Source organism: Merops nubicus, unplaced genomic scaffold (genome assembly GCF_000691845.1).
Source record: "Merops nubicus isolate BGI_N331 unplaced genomic scaffold, ASM69184v1 scaffold5228, whole genome shotgun sequence".
NCBI classification, from domain to species: Eukaryota; Metazoa; Chordata; class Aves; order Coraciiformes; family Meropidae; genus Merops; species Merops nubicus.
This window is the reverse complement of record NW_008625190.1, coordinates 1-22,734: the sequence shown is the minus strand read 5'-3', so window position 1 is coordinate 22,734 and position 22,734 is coordinate 1. Positions and strand designations below refer to the sequence as shown.

The 22,734-nt window shown below is 42.8% G+C and overlaps 1 protein-coding gene across 1 annotated transcript in view; it reads left to right on the top strand.

Annotated features, from left to right (window-relative positions):
• The window catches only part of LOC103778034 (lysine-specific demethylase 5A-like), a gene marked incomplete at its 5' end in the record, with an annotated part of 31,235 nt that extends 18,865 nt beyond the window's left edge, over positions 1–12,370 (top strand). The window contains 7 exon segments of the mRNA XM_008945603.1: positions 694–1,001; positions 1,003–1,228; positions 2,010–2,153; positions 5,365–5,524; positions 5,813–6,033; positions 8,186–8,596; positions 10,393–12,370. Of these exon segments, the coding sequence (XP_008943851.1) occupies positions 694–1,001; positions 1,003–1,228; positions 2,010–2,153; positions 5,365–5,524; positions 5,813–6,033; positions 8,186–8,596; positions 10,393–10,605 (1,683 nt within the window).
• Between the last annotated feature and the right edge of the window lie 10,364 nt (positions 12,371–22,734).

Genomic DNA, 22,734 nt, shown 5'->3' with positions numbered 1-22,734 from the left:
AACGAGGTTCAGCTCTACCCTAAACAGTGCTGAAACGTATTTGGTTAGGTCAAGTTTTGGGGGCAGCCTGCAAGTGCTTGGTCATGGGAATGGAGCTGAGGAGAATGTTTTACTTGATTCCTCCTTGTTAGGAGGAAGAATTTGCTGTTACCTGGCTGCTCTGTCTAGGAACAAATTAAATATACGCAGGTTCATTAACGTGGCATACACACAGTCTATTTTTACCTTAGTATGCGTTGTTATAATTACTTGAATGAAGACACTGAGGAGATACAAGTTGCTTCAGGAGATAGGTGGTAGCTCTGATGCTGCTGTTGCTGAGTCAACATTGAGACAATGGTCAGCTGCATCATCGTGGTAAACAGAATGAAGGACCTGATTCTCACTTCTTTCCTGGAGCTGAAACCTCTTCTTCTGGTGGCCTTACAGCAAATTTAATTATAAACATCAGAAACCTTGTAGATATGCAGAAGGTTATCTAAAGTTTACAAAGAACCTGTCAGACTCGGGAGAGTAATGAGAGAGGGGTATTTTAGCTAAAGCTTTAATCACACAATTCCTAAATTTTGGGCTAGTTTATCAAGAGATCTTCCCAGTTATGTTTTTATTTCTTTCCTTTTCCAATGTTGCTAATAAAATGTGCTCTCTCTTAGCTGTGAAAGTCCTTAACTGATTTTTGCCTTTGCTGCGTAGGTGGCTATATTCAAGGAGCGGGAGCAGAAGGAGGTTGAAGCCATGCATGCTCTCAGGGCAGCCAACCTGGCCAAGATGACGACGGTGGACCGGATCGAAGAAGTCAAATTCTGCGTCTGCCGCAAAACAGCGAGTGGGTTCATGCTGCAGTGCGAGCTGTGCAAGGACTGGTTTCACAGCGGCTGCGTGCCCCTTCCCAAGACGAGTTCTCAGAAGAAGGGCTCTACCTGGCAGGCCAAAGAAGTGAAGTTCCTGTGTCCGCTCTGCATGCGTTCCCGAAGGCCGCGGCTGGAGACGATCCTGTCGCTGCCGGCCGGTACGGCTGCCGGAGGGCGAGGCGCTGCAGTGCCTGACGGAGCGGGCCATGAGCTGGCAGGACCGGGCGCGGCAGGCTTTGGCCACCGACGAGCTGTCCTCCGCTTTGGCCAAGCTGTCTGTGCTCAGCCAGCGCATGGTGGAGCAGGCGGCACGGGAGAAAACAGAGAAGATCATCAGTGCAGAGCTACAGAAGGCAGCAGCTAACCCAGACCTGCAGGTGGGCGTGCGGATGCCTTGCTCTTTACTGCGCTTGTCCTGCTGCTGCATGGTGAAATGTCTGATCTTTCTTGGAGAAGCTTAGAGGAGAGTGGAGGGCAGCTCAAGGCAGAGAGCTAGACACAAAAATGACCTAGTTCTGTGCTCCTCTGGCCATGGCTGGCTTCAGTCAGATACAGGCTGCTCCAGGAGCAGGCCTGTTACATTGTACCTGCTGTCACAGGAGCTGTTGAAGGTGCTTTTAAGAATCCTCCTTCAGATGTAACAGCTGGCTGCTGGCCTGGAGATCTGTAAAGCAGTGGCTGCTTTGGTGTCCAAATTCCATTCCCCTCTTGATGGAATTGAGGGTTTCAGTACTTTAAATTTTTCATGGATTATGTCTCTCAGGCTTTTGGTGTCTTGGTCATAAATTCCAGCTAGGACTGTAGGCACACTGTGGTGCTTCTGTGGCTGAGCTCTTCATCTTGAGATTGAGACCAGTATTTAGATGATGCTGTGGTGAAGAAGTTTGTGCAACCACAGGCTGTAATTTGGTAGCACTGAAGAGCTCTAGTATCTAGATCCTCCTAGTCACTACTAGTCATAAACATGGAAATAAACTGTAATGGAACTTTGTCCTTAGGCATTTCTGTATTTTTCTTCACTTCTTGCTGTAGCTACAGTTTTCTGTGACTGTCTGAGCAGTTACCCTTAGAACCACTGTTTTCTGTGTCAGTAACTTTTAAATAGATTTTTCTGGAACTTTTGTTTTTTCATTCCTGTATCCCTGTATTTGGTTTTAGGGACACTTGACTAGTTTCCAGCAATCAGCCTTTAACAGAGTGATAGGGAGTGTGTCCTCATCCCCACGGCAGACTTTGGATTATGATGATGAAGAGACAGACTCTGATGAAGACATCAGGGAGACATATGGCTATGACATAAAGGTAAGTCGCCAAATGTGGCTTGTCTACATGGAATTAATCCAGAACACCCTTTTTTATTCAATTAACTTAAGAATATTTTTAATATATTAAGCTATATCTGTACATTCTGCCTGGGCTCCAGCTGAGGAAGAGGTGCTTCTTGTTTTTTATCTGAATGTCTCAGCTCTGGACTATTGGAAAGTTTTGTAGTGTTTATATTAAAAACATCTAATTATTCTGTGATTGAGTTTCAGAAGGTGCTTTTTAGTGCTAAGGTAAACAATACACTTCTCAAGGGATTTGTATTTATAATACTGCGGAGGATGAAGGTTGTCCTTATGCCCCATTCAGAGATATCATGAATCATCAATGTGTCTGTATGGGGAATTCTTCAACAATTTTGTTTCAACAGAAAAAAAAATAGTATTTGAAAATGGCTTGGTCTGTAAGAAGTTACTTGATGCCAGAGCTTCTTTGACATTTCAATACCTTTCTCTTCATTTTACCCTTGTATAAAGAAGGTACATGTATTTGATTTTGGATGTGTGGAAATACTCAACACTAGGTGCCTGGGCCATGTTGTAAAATTAGTGTCTGGATTTAGGTCAGAAATTTTAACTGCAGTTAAATTTTTGAAATATTTTAACGAGAGAAGAACTTAAGGAGAAAAGGTAGTCATAGGGGGTAGTCACGTATCAGCGTGATGTTATTTCACTTTGGAAATGTCCTTTTGATATATGTAGAGACAAAAGCAATGCCACTGTTTCTTCATGTGGAGTGTTATCTTTTTAGTGATGATGTCATATCTACCTTAAAAGACGCTAACTTAAGGCAGTGTGGTCTGTGGCAGACTTTTCTGGTTTATAAAAGGACAGCACATTTTCCAGGTATAATTTGCCTCAATCTCTTTATTTTTAGTATTTTGTTCCTAAGCAGCTTTATGCAAATACGTACATTTTCTTACAGTCCCATGTGAAATGCCAACGAGAACACGCTGCACTCTGATGTTAAAGCTTTTAATTAAATTACTTTTATGTACTTATTTAAAAAAAAATTCCAAAGTGTTTGTTGCATCAGGAGTCATAAGGCATTTCTGGAAGATGTGTCATTTTCTGAGGCTGTGATAAAGCATATGTCAAGAAAGATGGCATATGCTTGCTTGCATCTGAGGGTTTTGCAGGAGTGTAGTTTCATTTGTTTAATGATTTCTGTTGTCATGATTTCAGAATCTCTTACTTAACCCTTTTGATTTAGACATCCATCACTATATGTAATTGTAGAAACCTAAAAGTAAATATCTGTCAAAGCAAATCTGACAGGGACCAGAAATGTGGGTTTTTTTTAGGTTAACTAACATGATTAGAATAGAAGACAAATTTTCAAGCCATCAAATTCTTCAGGTTGAAAGAAATAGCAAAGTTGCTCAGTTTATTTTTATACTATTGGCTTTCAAGGCTTGGGTTTTTTCAATTTATGATCTAGAAACATTTTCCATTATAGTGATGTGTTAAAAACAAAACCAAACCCTAATATATAGATTATGATGGATCCTGTATGATTTTGCTCTTAACTTCCTATGACCTTACAGAAGTAATCTTTGGATCCCTAAGAGTCCATAGATTATAGTGCCAACACCAGTCTCGGATGTCTGAAGTACAGCAGTGGTTACAGAAACACATGTGAAAAGACCTGTTTGATTATATTGTGCTTCTTCTAATTAAAATGTTTCTTGCCAGCAAATACTTCATTACGAGTGCAATAACTAGACTTGTTTTAGGAATTATTCAAAGCAGTCAGGCTGATGCACTCATCAAATTTACTGTAAAATTCCTTCACCTTTAACTGCCTTGTGTAATATGATATCCAGAATGAGATATTGTACAAGGTATAACCTCTACTATGTAGGGGAAAATATCTACCTCTTTCTGAATATATTTATTTTACCTTTTCATCTGGACAGTTTAAAACTGAATTTCCCACTTATAGTTCTGTACTGAAATCATTAGTGTGCACTTCGCTTCCTTTTAAGAGTGTAACTGAAAGCCAGAGAGAGATTACCATTCTTAAACTCGCTTTTTATGTCATGAAATGACAGTGTCTGGGTGGTACAATTTCCTGAGTTGGCCATTTTGGGACCCACACAGCTAATCTTCAGGTAAATATTGTCGACTGTTCTACAGCCTTCCTCTTCTTTTAAGCCAGCTTCTTGGGTTTTATTGTTCCCTTAAAGATTTCAGTTTTACATGGCATGCTAAGTATATCTAACCTGTTGGACAGTTCCATCACAAATGTGCTAGGGTGGCTGAGTTTTGGAAAGTGCTGTGGAAGTAGTAGATTGATGAGACAATCCATATTAATTGCACCTGCAGGGGTGATTAAGAAGAGGGAGAAGTTAGTACTAGGGGGCATCAGGAAATCTACTCACATGGGCTTGTGCCTTCCCTGTATTCTCTGTCTAATGTAATGTGAAGTTAAACAAAGCTTCTCCCACTGCTAAGAGATTTCCTAATCTCTTTTCTCTTAGTGGATCCACCTGCACTTGAAGGCATGGGTCCCATTTCAGAGTGTGATGCATCTGACAAGTCAAGCGGTCATCCTGCACAATGCATAGAGCTGAGCAGAGGCCAATGCCGTTGTTATTCTGTTCATGGAAATTATTCACAACAGTTCCAAGTACTAAAGCCCTCTTCATTTCATTGTATGGTCCTCTTGTAAAATGGCTCAAGACTCCCATAAAAGTCCTGATCTCAGGGCAACATTTGATTGTTTGCCATTACACTCTTTGTTGCTGGGCTGGAAAACCCAGGTTTTTCCTCACCTGTAGGATCTTTAATTTCTTACTTGGTATACCCTGCTTTACTAAAGATACAAGTCTTCATGGTCTTGCAGTAAAATTCTTCAAGCAAAAAAGCTAATGTAGGCTAAGAGTAAGCCTCTTTTCATTATGTTGACTTCTGAAGACCATATTTGAGGAGCTGCTGAGTGAGGAAAGTCATCCGGTGTTTCTCATGCACTAGGTACAAATCTGCTGACCAATTTTCATGGTTGGTGTGTTCCTCCACTATTTAAGTAGGGATGTAGCCTATACTTTTGGCATGTGGTCGTGGTGTCTCCAGTGGGGTGCTTCAAGGTAGGGTTTCTGGAACAACAGACTGGTTGGTCTTGATAGAATTTACTTTGAAGTAGTTATTTTCTGGATCCAGATGTTGCATGTTCTGTGGGTCTTTTTCAGGACAATGCCAGTGTAAAATCTTCTAGCAGCTTGGAGCCAAATTTGTTTTGTGATGAGGAAATCCCCATTAAATCAGAGGAAGTGGTGACACACATGTGGACTGCTCCTTCATTCTGTGCTGAACATGCGTATTCGTCTGCCTCCAAAAGCTGCTCTCAAGGTATTTGATTTTGTGTACACTGAGAGAAAATTGGTCAGATAGCTGGGATGAGCAGTCAGTAGGGGGAGAACTGCTCTCTTACCTGTGCTGATTGTAGAGGATATGTTGTTTGTAAGAGGGTGCAGTTAGGGTTACGTTGCAGTTAGTTTCCCAACATCTGGTTTATAAACTTGTGTCTTTTGCCTGGGATTGTCTCCATCCTTAGATGATCATTGTAAACAGGATATCATTTCTTTTGGTTTTGATGTCTTCCTTTTATGCTTCTATGACTTGCCTTCTGTATGAAAGGTTCTAGCACTCCAAGGAAGCAGCCTCGGAAGAGTCCGCTGGTACCTCGCAGTATGGAGCCCCCTATACTGGAGCTGTCACCTGGAGCGAAAGCTCAGCTAGAAGATCTGATGATGGTAGGAGATCTACTAGAGGTATCACTGGATGAGACTCAGCACATCTGGCGGATTTTACAGGCTACTCATCCACCCTCTGAGGACAGGTTCCTTCATATCATGGAGGTATGGAACTAGAAGAAATATTCTGGGATAGAAAAACAAAACACATTTTGGTGTTTTATAAAAAAAAAGATAATCTTAAGTAGTTGAGTGCTTAGTTACTTGACATGTTTGGATTTCTACTGGGAAATAGTAGATTCCAGAAAGCAACAGAGTACAAGATCTAAAAAGTTCAGTTCTTGATCGCTTATGCCGTAACATCATCCTCCACAATTAACCATATTTAGAACAGTTTTCTCAGGCAGTTTCATATGCAAGCCTTATTTTAGAAAATATAAGGTTAAGGAAAGAAACACTGTTCTTGATGATGGTTGGAATCAAAACTGATGTGCAAAAGTATTACAGGAAACATGTAGAAAGCTCAAAAGTCTACATTTAGCTTATATAACCTGATACTTGTATGTTGCTGAACTTTCACTGTTTCTGGGGAAAGAACGCTTTTTTGATAAAACATGGTTTAGTAATGCAGGTAACAAGATTCCTGTTCCTTCTCAGAATGACACAGACATAGGTTCTTTTATTAATACACTGTGAAGATGTGCTTGTCACTGCTCAGCTGACAATGAATGAGGCAGGCTTATCTGCTGGTTCTGAGCTGTAGTCCAAATCACTTAACCTCGTTTATTTGGTGGGTAAGTGGAGTGTGAATGATGGGTGTGTGCTGAAAGAGAATGTGAACTTTTGGTTGAAGAGCTGTACTGGTACCCATCCTTTATTACCTGTCAGCTGGAGTTAGGGGTCAGTTTGACGGTGTAGTTATAGAGTATAGGATTGCTTTTTGAGTTACTTAACTGTGCAGGAAATCTGTTGAAGACGGTTCTTCACTTTTTGGTAGTATACAGTAATACAAGGTATTAGGTGACATGCTGTGAACGGTGAGGCTAGATGAGCTTATTGATTGGTTTCTCGTTTCCTGAGTGCTCTCCATATTGACTGGCTAAGCCAAAGTGTTGCCAAGCCACCATCAGTTGGGACAGCAGTATAAAACAGGCCCTGCCTCCAAAGAAGCAAAACACTGCTCTATTGTGTTTTGATGCAAGTACTTCACAAGCTTAAGATTCTTTTATTGTAGTGGTTTTGACATGAAATGGATTGAAGAACAGTTTGAATGCCAGCAAATAGCAATTTATAAATAGCTATTAACATAGCAGTCTGGTAGACTAACATAACTTTTTGGGGGAGGGCAGGGGGTGAGAGGATGTGTGCTATGATGTTTTTCTGGTTAGTGCCTATGAATGCTCGTTCAACCAGAGGTACTAATTTTGAATTCAATACCTTTCTTTGTCTGTTCACATGCAAAGTAAGTAGCCTTTTGTAAAATAACCAGAGAATATGGTTTTGGGTGGAGTAGCTATATTAAATAAACAGTAAACAGAATCTGTCTTTACTGATTTATAGTATGTCCTTAGTCTGTTAATAATTATTAAAGTACATAGCTGGATTAACTGAAATAGAGTTAGTCCTGTTTGTGCAAAGGAGCTATATATGTGAATCTTCGAGTGATAAATAGGACTTGTCACTGGATGCTGCCTGCAGTAGCAGAGTTTGCCCGTTTTAAGCCTCACTTCTGATCCGAATCTGCTATTTAAGAGCTGTTAACGATGCCAGGATATTTACAATGTGTGCCAGTTTGGAAGCTCTTCAAATAATGGATCTGTTACTTCCTTCTCTTGCTTGAGTTGGTGATACATTTTTAAGAATTCACCAACTGCTCTTTCTTAAGCTTCAGAATAGCAGTCGCTTTCTCTCAAAAATAATTACAGGCAAGACTGACCTAGGATGAAAAATAAGCAAGAGCATCTGACAAATGATTAATCTTCTCAACTTTTCTTAAAAAGCAGTGTGAGAAGGGAGATATAATTATTGCTTATTCTGCCTCCTTACCCTTGCTGATGATTTACTTCTTCCAGTGGACATTTTTGATACATTGTACTTTGACACAGTTCATACCACTTGCTACTTTTTTTTTCCCCCCCTAGTGTAGCAAAAATAAACTCGAGCCTGTTTTTGCTTAGAATTTGTAACAGTATGTTGCTGAATAAGTTTCTTCATACCATGTCAGGGTAATAGTGGAGGTAAGTACATCTCTTGAACAGCAGGTTTGCAATATATGGGAACTTAATTTTGAAAAACTCTTTCCACTCTTTCTATGAAGGATGACAGCATGGATGAGAAACCACTGAAAATGAGAGGGAGAGACTCTTCTGAGAGGAAGCGGAAGAGAAAGCTGGAGAGAGCAGAGCAGTTCTTTGGAGATATGAAGCAAAAATCTAAAGAGCTGAAAAAACTGGAAAAACCCAAGAAGAAGAAGCTAAAACTCACCATGGATAAGACAAAGGAGCTGAACAAGCTGGCAAAGAAACTGGCTAAGGAAGAGGAGCGGAAGAAGAAGCGAGAGAAGGCAGTTGTCACAAAGGTGGAACTAGCAAAGGAGAGCACAGAGAAGAAAAGAGAGAAGAAGGTTCTAGATATTCCTTCCAAGTACGACTGGTCCGGAGCGGAAGAGTCGGATGACGAGAACGCTGTGTGTGCTGCACAGAACTGCCAGAGGCCCTGCAAGGACAAAGTGAGTTTTTGCTTAGTCCTGTCACAGGCAATTCCTTGCAGGGTCAAAAACCCCAGTGAAACTTGCTTTTGCTGTTCAACCTTATTAACAAAAGCGCTATTATTAGAAATGAGGGAGGATTGAGTAGTACAGAGTTGTAGCAGATAAAATTGTGGAACTTCCTTATTCTCTTAGAAACTGCTGTGATACTACTAGATACCTAGATCTACTAGATCAACTCACATTGTACGATGTTTTTTGGAATGTTTTTTCTGCTTTTTTGAAAGAAGTAAGAAAACCACTCCAAATAATAACTGTGGGATTGACACTACTGTTCTGGGTTGCACAAGAGAGAGTAGGAACCGCTAGCGATACCAAAAACTTACTGTTGTTTGACAAAACTGAAACATGGAATTCAAATGTTCATTTGAATGCTTAAAAAGACCAGTTAAAAGACCAGTTTTGAAGTCTTAAACTTAGACCAAGGTTAGAAATTATACTCAATGGCCCCAAAGATGGCACAGTCTTTGTACCACCATGCTCTTTACTTCACAGTTGATAATTTCCCTATATTAGTACATTTATACAGAAATGGGAGATTGCAAGAGGAGAGTGCCTTTAAGTTCATATTATAAAGGAGGTCATGCTGAATTTGTCAAAAATTTGTCAAACTTTCATAAATGAAACTGAGTGAAATTCCTGATGGTATAATCAAAGCTTGTAATGGAATAACTGTCTCACCATAAGGTTCAGTGGTTTTTTGTACATTGAAGAGGTGAATGCCATACAAGTCAAAAATGGCAGATGCAATGAAGTAATGATTGAAGCTGCAGCTGTTAGTATACATTACTAGAACTAAAATTCATTCAGCAGTAGTTTTCCTACAAATTGAAGTAAAATCTCAAGCTGATAACGTTTCTTCATTTTAGATAAGCTGCCACTACTGTTGTTATTCTAAAAGATTTTCATTTTCACATTCCCCTCTAAGGTGGAAGCTGAACTACAGCAGTAAAACTTTTATAGCTGTACCAGTATGAGCCATTAATTCTTAAAATTAAGGATCTGTAGTCCTTATTCTGCAGATGTTTCTGCCCACTGACTCAAATTAACTTGTACTTTTACTTGTACTGCTGAAATCTAATAATTCATCTTTTTTTTTCCTTCCTGAGTTTTAATGGACTTTTTGTGCCTTTTTCCTAATTCTCTGATAGCAAGTTCAGCTCCAGGTTAGAAATATTATAGCTTAGATGTTTTGACACTTTTGAGTTACTGTTTGCGTGCTTTTTTCATTTAAAGGCCTACTGTATACCCAATATCTGGTTGGCAGAAAAGTATTAATGACATGCTGCTGTCATGTGGTTTTTTTAGTGAAAAGCAGTAATCAAGAAATTTTGGTGTATTTTTTTTTTAAGTTTCAGAAGATGATAATGCAGTCTAAGAGGAGATGTGTAATTTAGGATGTGTAGAGTCTTATCTCTGCAGAAGTAACTGTCCCTGAGCATGCTCCAATTTTAAATGTGTTCTAGAATACCTTTCACTTGAGGACAGCCCACTATCTTCCTTGGTAATAGCAGTAGTGTGTGTCTGTGGTGGTGTGCTCTAAGGATGTAAGAGGGGCAAGGTTTGTGGTTATTTTTTTTTATCCAACTGAAGCAGCTTGTTAGAAAAATCTTTATAGGGCATTAATTTGTACTCAAAAGCTGCTTTTTTTTTCTGTTCTAAGCATATGAGATGAGTTTCACAGAAGGTCTTGTCTTCATCAAAACTATGCCCATCTGTCTCTCCTTGTAATGTGCTGCTGATCTGATCTTTTGCAGGTAGACTGGGTGCAGTGTGACGGTGGCTGCGATGAGTGGTTTCATCAGGTTTGTGTTGGTGTCTCTCCAGAAATGGCTGAGAATGAGGATTACATCTGTATAAACTGTGCAAAGAAGCCCATGCAGGGACCAAGTAGCCCTGCTCACGCACCACCTCCAGCTTTCCTGTTGAGCTACAAACTACCAATGGAAGACCTTAAGGAGACAAGTTAGCAACTACTCCATGCCTGGAACTTTTTGGGAAATGGACCACTGAAACCCTACAGAAAGAGAGGGTTTGAAGCTAATGTAGCCACTGAGCTTCACTTCCAAGGATGTACAGACCTGCAGCAGAGTTGGTCCCTTCCTTACAGCTGGCTTCCTTCATTTAATGGGGACGTCAAGGCACAGTGGTACCGACTCATCTATGCAGACAGCGCCTGACTGGGACCTCCAGCCAGTGTTTTCTTGACTTGAGTGTTTCCATCTTTGAGTGTGGCTGTTTCTCTTACGGACTGAGCAAACCCGAGGCTGTTAGATTAGACACTTCAGGGTGTTAGAAGTACACGTTGGCAGAGGAACTGGCCTGGAATTGGTGGGCATAGGCTGGTGCTTTTAGGCCTACTACATTACCCTAAGGAGGCAGCTTTGAAAGTTACCTTTTGCCTCCCCATGCCATGCCAGTGAGTAGGGCTATGTCTTGGGAGAGTTGAGTTGCCTCCATATCCAGGCAGCTAACACTACACTGTAAGGATGGGAGCAAGTGGATGAATTTCGTGTAATTTCTCTCTTGTAGCTAAAGGGCAGAGGATCTCAGAAATCAGCAAAGGCTCTGTTTACCAAAAAAGAAACCCAGCTCTACTCCACTCAGCAACATTTTTCCCTCAGTGGGGAACAGCTGATCTTCCTGTCCTGAGGAGGGCCAGAACGCATGGGTAAGGTCTAGCTAGACCAGAGCTCGGGAAGAGCAGCGTGCTTCCCTGTCACAGGGGTGCCCTCTCCTGTTCTGGGCTTTGCTTAGAGTTCTGCACTCCTGCATGTTAAAGTTGTCACACGCAGGATGGAGCTGGCAAGGGGGTGCAGCACCCAGGGCACCAGCTCCTGTGGTCTGTACCCAGGGATGGGAAGGAAAGAAGACAGCCCACTTACCTCAGAGGTAACACTGACATGTGCTTCTGTGAAAAGTTTCACTCACAACTATTTCCAGTATCACCAGGCTACGGGCATGGCCTCAAGAGATACCAGCAAGCAGTCTGCAGATACTGTTGGCAGTGCAAATCCCCCTCCCTGCTGGCTTTGCTGGATGTGTACCAGGGTACAATCAGCAACCCTTCTTGTTTGAAGTTGCCCCTGGCTTTGCCAGAGGACCAGAGGGCTTGGGGTCATCCTGGGTGGCAGTTGTTTTAGTAAATCCATTTTTAAAGGAGGACTTGTTTTTACTTTTTTCTAAATGTCTCAGACTACTGACTTGTTCTATAAATAGATTATTTTTCTTTGATTTTTTTATACTTACCACTGTTAACCAGCAGCACAGACAGAGGTTCACAAAGCAAAAACCTGCCCGTGGGCTTGGGTTTTTTTTACTCCATTCCTTCCTTGTAGTACAAGGAATTAGCAGTTACCTTCCCCATTCTAGCTTGACCAGCTGCCTGTGTTTAAATAGGTAAATACATTTCATGTGCTACCTTTGTGTTTGGGTTTGTTCCTCTTAGTGGGGCATCTGGGCCTTAAGGACTCCCATGGGCACTGGCTTTGTATCTGTGAGTGTCTGGAGCCAGCCGCTGGGCTGTCTTGTCCCCCTCTCCACTGCTCCCTATTGTGTTTCCATTCTTCTGCAGTTCTAGGAGTGTTGTAAGTAGTGTCCAGTCTTACTAGGAGATGGATTGGGATTTAAAGAAATATTGACAAAAACAAAAGTGTTCTGTCTTGACTGTTCTGTGTCCCTTCTCTTGTTCTCTAATATTTGGAAGTTTCTTTATCTGGCAGAATTATCCATCAAAAAAAAAAAAAAAAAAAAATTCAGCTCAGGTAGACGAACTTTATCCATTTGTTTTATTTGTGCCTGCTACCTCAGAAGAGGAAGATGTGCAAAAGAAAAAGAACTCAGAGGGCAGAAGATGCAGGGTCTTGGGAGCTTTGAGTGCAGATTGGGTACAGACTTCTAATTCTTGCTCCTAAAAGGCTAAGATGGTGTTAAAAGCAAAAGCAAGCCGTGCTTCAGTGTGTGGCTGAATGGGCACCCTAGCAAACTTAAGACTATTATTTGTTTACTTATTTATGAAGGAGTCTATGCTATAGCTAGACATACCCTCTTTTTGCTCCAGTTACATTTTTTTTTTCTCAATGTACGCTTAGTTTTGGTAAACTGGTTTAAACAGATGTTACTTTCCTTCAAGCTTTAACTGATGGTACTACATAAATGTTTCCCTATATGGAGTGGATAGACTATCTGTCAGATGTTTTAATCGTTGCAGAAGTAGACTAGTATGAGATTTCTTAAAGAATCCCAGTGTTCTGTATTCTTTCCTGACTCCTAGAATCCGTGACAACAGAGACAATACGGTTAGCACATCCTGTTAGCCACTGAGCGTGTCCTCCTAACCATTCCTGCATTCTCTGTCGTGACAAAGTCATTGTTATGTGTTGTTACCATCAACTGGAAGAGAGATCTTTTAGTAAATCTGCGTTGAATGTTCCCGTTTCTCCGAGTAGAAGGTGTGGTGGAGAATGTTAACAGCAGCACTAGTTACAGCAAGAAAGAAACAGCTGTACAATGCAAGGTTCAATCGTTCTGGTTGTAACAAGCGTAGAAAAGGGTAAACAAAGAAATGTGCAAATGATGTGCAAAAGGTCACACTTAGTAACTGGTTTTGCTGTTATAATACGGAGAGGCTCTTTATTACACTGTTGACAGGAGGTTGCCACACTTTCTAGTTCCAGATGTCTCATCTGCTCTCGGGTAAGGTGTTCAAAAACTGAAGACCATTATTAGCTTTACATCTTATTGTTTAAGCTTATTTTTTAAGAGCGTAATTCCTATCAAAGGATTTCTGGTAGTATGAACTTATGAATAAATGTTAACTTTTGGAAAAATCTGTAGATATGTAGTTAGTGGTTGAAAAGTCTAAAGCTGGAGCTGTGGTGTTGTCTCCAGATGTTAGGGTTTTGAACTCCTATAAAAACATGTGCAAAGGTGCAAAACAAAGTTAAGCCAAGGAAATAATTTTCTTACCGGCCTGTTACGACTGTAGGAAAAAAATCTCTCATGCCTTGCAGAGGGAAAATCTCAGTATAGACAAAATCTTAACTCATGGATATCTAGGAGGGTACGAAAGTTATTAGCAACTGCTCATGTTACTTCTCTTCCTGTGTCTGACACAAAAGGTTGAAGAAGTGAGCTGAGCTATTGTGAGGAACTAAAAATGACCAGGACTTGAGTTGTATATCTTATCCAAACCATGGGGTCTCAAGCTCTTATTTTTTTAAGAACTAGGGCCTGGAATTGGGCAGCTTTATTTGCATAAAGATAAACATCACTCCTGAACTTCAGTACCATTACTTTTAGGATTTATGCTTTTGACAGATCATCTGTAGCTGAATGCTTGTGCAGCCTGGACTATTTGATAATGAGGGCCTAAGGGAAAATTGATGCTATTATGGAAATTATCTCAAGGGACTGGAATACAGTCACACAGTGTAGAGATAACAAACAGATGTCTGTGTTTTGTTGGCCATGCTGTGAAGCTTGCATTCATCTTTGCAGTTTTTAGAACCATAGAGTAATTTAGGTTGGGAGAACTTCTGGAGGTCATCTGGGTCATCCAGGCTGACTTTAAAAGTAGGTCAGATTTTTTCAGAGCTGAGTCCACCCAAGTTTTGAGTATTTCCAGGGATGGGTATTTGACAACATCTGCCTTCCAGTTACAGTTTTGTAGCATCTTCCGTGCAAACTTTTGTCTAATGTACTGTCAGAGGTTGACTTGCCCTAGCTTGCCTGTTGCTTCTTGAACAGTCGGGCTCCATTTCTTTTTTTTTTTGTAACCATCCATTGGTTGGTTGAAGACTTCAGGTCCTGCAGCCTTAATTTCCAAACTGAACCAGCCCAGTTTGGCCTTCCCTGAACCACGTCTTGAGTTTCAACAGTAACAACCTTGCTGATCCTCAGCTGGAATTGTTGTGGGTTTGTCCAGGTCTGGTTTTGTACTGAGGAGCCCAAACCTGGGTGTGCTACCCCAGAGGCAGCTCACAAGTGTTGAATATAGGGGGAAAATAACGTCTTTAACCTGCTGGCCATGCTTTTACTATGCAGCCTGGTATAGGGTTGGCCTTCATAGCTGCAAGGGGGGGAAACTGCTGACTCCTCTTCACTGTGTCCAGATAGCCTCAGGGCCCTGGTTTATTGTTTCTCAGGTGCAGGACTGGTGAACTTAAACTTTCTATCAGCACATCAGCCAGTGAAGATCCAAGTGAATTGGAGCCTTCTCCTCCCATGTTTTGGGTTGTGCTTCTGTCCTCCACCAATGTCAACGTCATGTTCAGCAGCATCTGCAAGCTCGAGTGTGCTCTATTCCACCACCCAGATGGGTAAGACATAAAAGAGTGGTCTCCAATACCAGCCCCTGAGGTGCTCCACTTGCAGCTGGCCATGTCCTAGGTTTCAAATCGCTGACTACTAAAGGTCACTCCCACTGTAAGTTGTCCATCCATTACACAAGTATGTTTGCTGTAAGTTGGGGTAAACATCCACTGCTCTCTCCCTGTCCACAGGGCTCATCATGGAAGGCAACCAGACTGGGCTAAGATTATAGTGATGACTGTTGCCAGTCACCTTATCCCTCATCGACCTGGGTGTGGCTTTGAGGGGGATTTATTCCATGATCTTCCCAGAGAGCGGGGTGAGGCTAGCTGCCCTGTAGTTCCCCACATCCTCCTTGTTTACTCTTATTTGCTGAATGGGCATGACATGCAGAAGGGTTCATCACAATCCATCAAAGAAATTAGCTTCCGTACAGACGTTTTCTTAGGCTTTGTTCCTCATTACGGCATATAAGATTTGAAGGAAATATAAAAATCCAAGCTATTTGAATTCTTGTTTATAAGATGCATGGAAAATCAAATGGCAGAGCCAAGCTTCAAATTCAGGTGCTGCACATACCTGAACTCCATGTGGGCTACCAAGCCCACAGTTATGTCAGTCCCATAAACCTAGGTACAAGTCCAAGCTGGTCTGGTTGAAGTCAATGTTATTGATGCATGGTCCTTCTGTACATAATTCTTCACACTGGAAGAAAGACATAATACAAATGAGTCTGGACAGGGGCATGTGATCTAACTTTTAGGAGGAATGAAACAGTCTACAGCCTTGTTCATCCCAACAGTAGGCTGCTTGCTAGGCAGCTGTCCAAGGATAGCTATCACCTTCATTTTGGGTTGTTCTATAATATGTTACTGGAATAAGCACAACACAGAGTTGTAGCAAAGTAGAGCAAAAAATATCTAGATATTCATAGTTGCTTCTCAGACAGCCTTGCTGTCATTCTAGGAACAAGTTGCATACCTTTAAAAATGACTGATGGAAAGAGCTGCTGTTGTTGATAGCAGTCATCCTGTATCTTAGAAATTTAAAGGGTGGAGAAAGTTTTGGAAAATTGTTCTTGAAATTGCTGTTAATGCCCCTGTAAGAAATTGAAAACTGTGGTCTGCCAAAACCAAGATTTGAGACTCCCTCAAGTTACATGAAAATGAAAAGCAGGGAACTCTTTTGAATCCTCTCCAGCTGTGGTCACTAGGAATGTGTTTGGTCAGCCTGCCTGAACCAAACAGGAACTCTGCTTGGAGCACAGAGGCAGTGGGGATATGCCATAAATCCAGCCCTTATCGAAATTCTGGCCACGCGGGCTTTGGGAGGGTGATAAATGCGTAGGACAGCTGGAAACTGCACAACCAGACGTGGAGAGCATTGAGCCTCATGTAATGAGATGGCTTGCTACAAATGAATGTTAACTTGCAAGGTGAAGGCAATGGCAGTAGCAAGGATTTATTGAAAAGCAGACGTGTTTGTAAGGAGACATGGTCTAAATGCTTTTGAAACAAAAGCCCTACTGCAGGGAGTAGTTTTAATCTTGTATGGGGCATTGAGTCTCAGCTGGAGGCTTTTCAGAGGCCAAGTTTTGGCAGTTGCCTGCCACATCCCCCTAAAAAAAGTCATTTAAAGCCCAAGTGCCAGAGGGAACTGCTGTGGGTATTAATATCTGAGGAGGCAGCCACCTCTGAACACAGGTCCTGAGACAGTTGATGTCACCAGCCAGCCTGGCATCTGCATTTAATGGACAGGTGATGTGCCAGCAGATCAAACTGCTGCATCTGTTCCCAGGTTGCTGCATCTGTTCCCAGGTTGCTGCAGTCTGTGCTTAGTCCAGCAGCAGCTCAGGTCACCTGCCAACTGGGTGTGCTGCTCCTGTTGCATGTAGCGATGGATAAATTTGGTAAGACAGGCTAGAACACAAGGGGATTAATCTCTTACCAATTTTATCCATCACTTCACAGAATCGTTTAGGTTAGAAAAGACCTTTAAGATCATCAAGTCCCACAGTTAACCCAACTTTTAAGTCTACTGCTAAACCATGTCCCTAAGCATCACATCTACCCAGCTTTGAGACACATCAGGGATGGTGATTCCCTGAGCAGCCTGTGCACGTGTTCCACATGCAGCAGCTCCTCGGAGAAATGACGTGTTTGCTGCTGCTGTTCTATGATGGCAGCAATGGAGCCTACACAAATCCAAATTATGAATTTCAGAAGTATCTCAGATTTTAGATGATGTGAGATGAGTAGCAAGTTCTGTTTATTTGTCAACTAATTGTTTAACTTTTCCCTTTATACAGGTGGCAATTTAGTTAGCCAGGTCTTGTGTGTGTGCCTGTAATGGTATTATCAGAGCAAAAGACTGTAAAGATCAAAATCTAGATGCTATCAGTGTATTGATAGTGTTGCATCCCCTTATTTCCTTACCAGCTTTCCTGATAATCTCTTGGGAGGGGAGACAGGAGGTAGATGCTTTAGCTTTGCCTAGAAATGTTCTTGAGAGATAATTGCTACACACTAGTTTCTTAAGAATACCTGGTAAAGAAGAGGAATCATCTGGTAGCAACCCTACCTAATGCTGATGAACCCCCAGGTGAGTTGCATGGTACTTCTGCTCTTCACCTGTTCCTAGAAGGTGGTGATCTACTGCTGCAGCTGTAAACCATTGTCCAGGTGTGTATCCACACTAGTTAAGTTTTAAAGACAGATGGGTTGCTTGCTCTTTGGGTGTTACCTCACACTGTGGCCTTCTCTAGAAATTACAACCAGCATTAGCTGGCTGTCAGTCCTGGCTTCTCTTTTTCACAGTTGTGGTTGTATGAAAGGAAGCCCCTGGAGTAGGTGGCCAGGGGGAAACCAGAGTCGTTGCCCTAAGGGTTGGAGACTTCCCTGGTAACTAACATGTCTCTGGAGCACTTACTACTTTTGCAGGAGGGAAGAAGCTGATGTAGTTCAGCACTGGTGCCCTATGCCCTGGGCTGTCACTCACTGCATCTGCAGGGAATGAAGGTGGAGAACCAGATAGATTATATGTAATTTTCAGAAGAATTAAGGCGTTTAGGAGAATGCTTCCCACAATTATTATGATGCTTTAGTGGCTTTTGGTCACTCCAGTTTTGCAAGCTGCATTTGTTAGAAGGGAATGGATGACAGGTTATGGATTAGGTAGTAAAGATTTAACACAGTGTTCTGAAAGACCCTGCCCTGTTCCTCCACGTGTCTGTGTGCACCAGGAATAGAAGGCTGGAGCAGCGATTTCCCCTGGCTTCTCGTAAAATACATTTGGAATCGTCACACTCCAGGATTTAATGGTGTTAGACAATATGCAAAACTGAACAAATAACCGAGAAGAGAACACAGCAGCAGGAAAGCTATTCACAACTTAAAGGTTTTCTTTCTGTGATCTTTGCAGAGTAAGGCCGATCTAGGAAGCTGATGGGTCAGATTCCCGTTTGGAGCAGAAAGGCACTTTGCTGTGTAACTCCTGTTACAGGGCCTGCAGAGAGTGCTGCTGCAGAAGCAACACCTGATATTTCTGAAAAAGAAAAACCCATCTCAAACCCCTAGCTTTGCTTTGTCCTAAGGAATAGCTGGTTTAAGTCCCTGCTTCTCTCTCAGCAAGGGTGATCTCAAACACAATTGCTTAACTGCTCCTTGGGTTTTTCCCTTGGGCCTTCTCGTTACACCTCAGGAAATCCCTGCTCCAAGGGAAGTGAGGCCAAAGGAAATCTGGGGTAATTTTCTTTGCAGGCACTTTTTTTTTTTCTTCCCCAGCTGCTTTCCCCTCCTAGCAGGAGAGGTTTCACCTTCTGCATCTCTAGGTCTGCCTGTGTACTTCTAGAGAAGCTGTGAGACTGCAGACTGCACCTCTGGAGCTTTTCCTCACTTGCAGCTTACTAGTTCCTTACCCCAGGGCAGTGAACTGCAGAGCCACCGTTCCCCACCTCCAAGCCCAAGCACCCTTCATGCAGGTTACCACCTTGCTGCTGTCCCATCAGCCCTGGCTGATCCTCCAGCTTCTCCACCAGCCAGTTGCTGGAAGTGCAGAGGCTCTTCAGCTCAGCCTTCCAGGCAGCCCCAGGAACAGCACAGGGGCATGTGTGTCTCCAGACTACTTTGGACAGTGGCTGAGAGCTCTTACCTGTGCTGTCACAGCCAAGGCGCTGCGTGGGGCATCACTTGGGTTCCTCACCGCACCTGCACTGGAAAAGCCTGGGTTTAGCTCCAGTAAGTTGCCCTCTCCTGGAGTCCCTGTCTCTGCTCGTCAGTGAACCAGGTGTGAAGTCCATGTCCGTTAGCATTGTTAGGACCAGATCTGAACCACAATTTAAAAAGGGCTGTTTTCTGCTTTGCTTTGGTGGAAATCCACAGCTTCTGTTTTAGCAGCAGGGTGTATGCTGAGACTGCTATGCAGTTCAAGCATCGCTGTAGGAAACTTTTAGGGTAAATAAGAATATTAAAGATCAGTCTCATTTTCCCCCCAGATCTCGGTTATGGTGAATACCAAGATGAAAGGTTTAATTGGCTCCATCTTTGTAGTTATTTCCCTCATCTGGACACACAACCATAGCTGCTTGCATTTTTTTTTTTTTCTGATTGCCATAAAAACTTCACATCTGAGCTGTGGTAGACTTGATGAAACCATGTTTCCAGCACTTGTCAGACAATTGGCAAGCAGTACCTGACACTCTGCCTTAGCTTGCAGTGGCCAGGAATCAAGTGTCTTCTATCAGAAACAGCAGTAATGCTCTGAGCCTGTCTGGTTGAAGGAAAATAATTAATGAATTAACATTCTTAGTGGAAATACCTTGCATTTGTGTGTTTCTCCCTCTGACCTTTTTGGTCAGGTCAGCCTCCATGTTTTATTTCAGGTGAGGATCAGTGTTTGAATTCATGGTGGCAAGAGGGTAATGTGGCTTGGAGTTTGGTATTCAGAAGGGACAAAGAGTGAAGCATGTGAGCAGCAGCACCAGTTTTGTTCCTTCTGGAGAAGGCTGCTCTCTAGCAGTGCCAAGAAGCTGCCTACTCCTTGTAGCACATGGCTTTGCTAATATCTCCGTGCCTAGTGCCTGGGCACCAAGCCCCTGCTTCACTGCCATTCCTCCTCTTGACTGGAAGGGTTGTCTTTCTTCAGACATCAGATGGATCTAATATGAGGCTTAGCTTTTTAATCCCTGATGCTCATCAATAGAAAAATAAGGTTGTCTTAAGTCATCAAACTCACAAATGACTCTTCACCTAAATTTTTTAGGAAAAAATTACTAACTAAGCCTGAAAGTAGGAGACTTGATGCCATGTTATGTTGCAACTGACCACCAAAACAGGTATGACGTGTAGACAGAAGATCAGCAGTGGTGTAAAGCTTGCTTCAGGCAGAATCCCATCTGTCTGGGAAGGTGTCTAAAGCTTCTGCATCTTGCTCATGTTACATCTCCAAGCCCCACAAAGCACTAAGCCAGTTCAGTAGATGAGTGGTAGGAAACCTGCTTCCAGTATGTGAGCTCCTTTTTAATCTGTCTGCAGAGGTAACTCAGCACTCTCAGTGCACCTACGCTGCCTTGCAGGGACCTCAGCAGAGTGGCCAAGAGGAAGATTGGAGAAGATGGGTAGCACAGGTCCCTCCTCTTCCTGCTGCCCTGCCTCTGGTTGCTGGCAACCTCAGAAGCAAAACGAGATGCAAACTGCTTTTGATGAGCAGGAGCTGGGAGCTGGTACACTCTGCAGAGCCTTGCAGGGCTGCTTGTGGCTGGGCAGCATCTTGGGGGTGGGCTCTGGACTCCCAGTTTTCACTTCTCCAAGCACAGCATCCCTGCACCCTGTGCTGGCCCAGGAGCTCAGCTGGGGCACTGTGCTGAGATGAGGGCTGCCTGGGATGTTCTGAAGAGGTAACACCTCCTGGCAATGCAGGGGCTTTCTAAAATCTGATATATTTCTGATCTGTGGAAGCTGGAAAAACTGAACCCATGTTTTACTTCTTATTGACCTTTTTGAAATGCCAAAGTGCTTACTTTGCCATCTCTTACTTAGAAAACTTATTTCTGAGAAACTTTTAAAAACTTTCCCTCATTCTGTCCACCGATGACTATCTATTGGTCTTTCTCCCAGAATGGAAACCTTGTAATCTGACTAGTTGCAGGCCCAATAAGTCTCCTGTATTAAACAGTATCCTTTTACTTTTTTTCAGAGTGTGTAAATAAGTATGAACAGATGCTCTGAGAACGCTGCCCAATCTTGCCTGTTTAAAACCAGATTATGGATTTTCTGTGGAAGAATCAGTTAAGCTGGTGCAACTCTGTTTCACTTCTGAGAAAAGCTTTTCCTTTTTCCTGCCAGAACACCCCTCTTCCAGGTAAAAAGGGCGCAGGGTCATCTAAAATCCCAGCCTTATCAATGCCTTGATTTCGTTCTTTGTGGAGACATTATGCTTCAGATTTATCATCTTCACCTCAGAGCAGACTGTGCAGAACATAAGGGAAGACCATTATCCTGATGGTCCAAATATACAGCTCCTTCTCTACCACTCATTATCTACCACTCAATCTACCCTATACCTCATCGATCTGCTGATGTCATACTTCTCACTTCTGGGCCACTTAAGCAATACTGCTATTGTTACTGGCCTGAAATTATTTCCTTTGGCCTATGGTTCTTAATATGAAAATGCTTGCTCCTTGGCTACAAGAACAAACACAAGTTTTATTTATTGTCTTGATACAAACTATCAATTATCACATCAGGAGGTTGATGACTAGTTTTGGAAGGGCAGTGATTTTGGCCTTCTCCCTAAAATGTGCTCCAGCCCTGTTCCTGCAGTTACTCTGCAAGGGTTTGTTCAGACTGCCCAGTTGCTGGCAAGGTGGAACTAAGGAAGAGCCCTGAAGAACTGGTGGAGCTGGAAGGACAGCAGAAGGAGATGCTAAAAAGATTGAAGGCTCCAGACTTTGGAGTCTTTGCTTGCTACTCAACTCTTGCTTATATTTTTTTATTATAAGCATATACATAGGTATCTACACGTACATGTTTATGACTGCATAACCTTGCAGTGTTTTTGTTTTCATCCCTAAATGAAATGGAGATACTTTTGAATTCTGAGCAGGAAAAGGAAACTGTTCCTTGCTCATCTGTGCAAAGGGCCCGAGCGTTTAACGGAGCCAAGCTACTCAGCAGAAGCCAGAGCAGCAGCACGAGGTGAAGCGCTGCAGGTCAGCCTGCCGGGGCACTCCTGCTGCACTCCTGTGTGCAATCCAAACGCCTCCCTCTGGGGGTTGCTGGTACAGATGGGCCAGTGCACACCTGAGAAGCACTGCTCCTTCCATCCTGTTCTGGGGGAGGAAACCACCTGCACTGGAGGTAGCTGAGACAGTGGGAATTGGCAGCTCTGTTGCTTCCCCTCCCTTACACAACAGGGAATTCACATTATGGCCAAAGTGATTTAGGAGCACAGTCCTCATGGTCTCAACTTCTCTCCCTCTATGCCCCACCACTTTTGATCTTTGATCAGAGGTGCATAGAGAGGGACTCCTCAGCATGCTGTCAGCTTTACGCACTGAGCGCAGTGCAGGCATCACCTTTAGCTTCTGCCTGCAGAGGAGCAGAGGGTATGGCAGTGATACCTTCAGGTAGGGGTTCTCCAGCACTATCCTTACTATGAGCATGCTGTCCTGCATTCAGGTTGGTCCCTGGGCTCTGGCTACTGCAGCAGCGTCATCCTTCTATCTCTTGTGTGCAGAGCACGGTGTCCATAGACAGTCACATTGTTGTGGTTTGAGGCCTGGAATG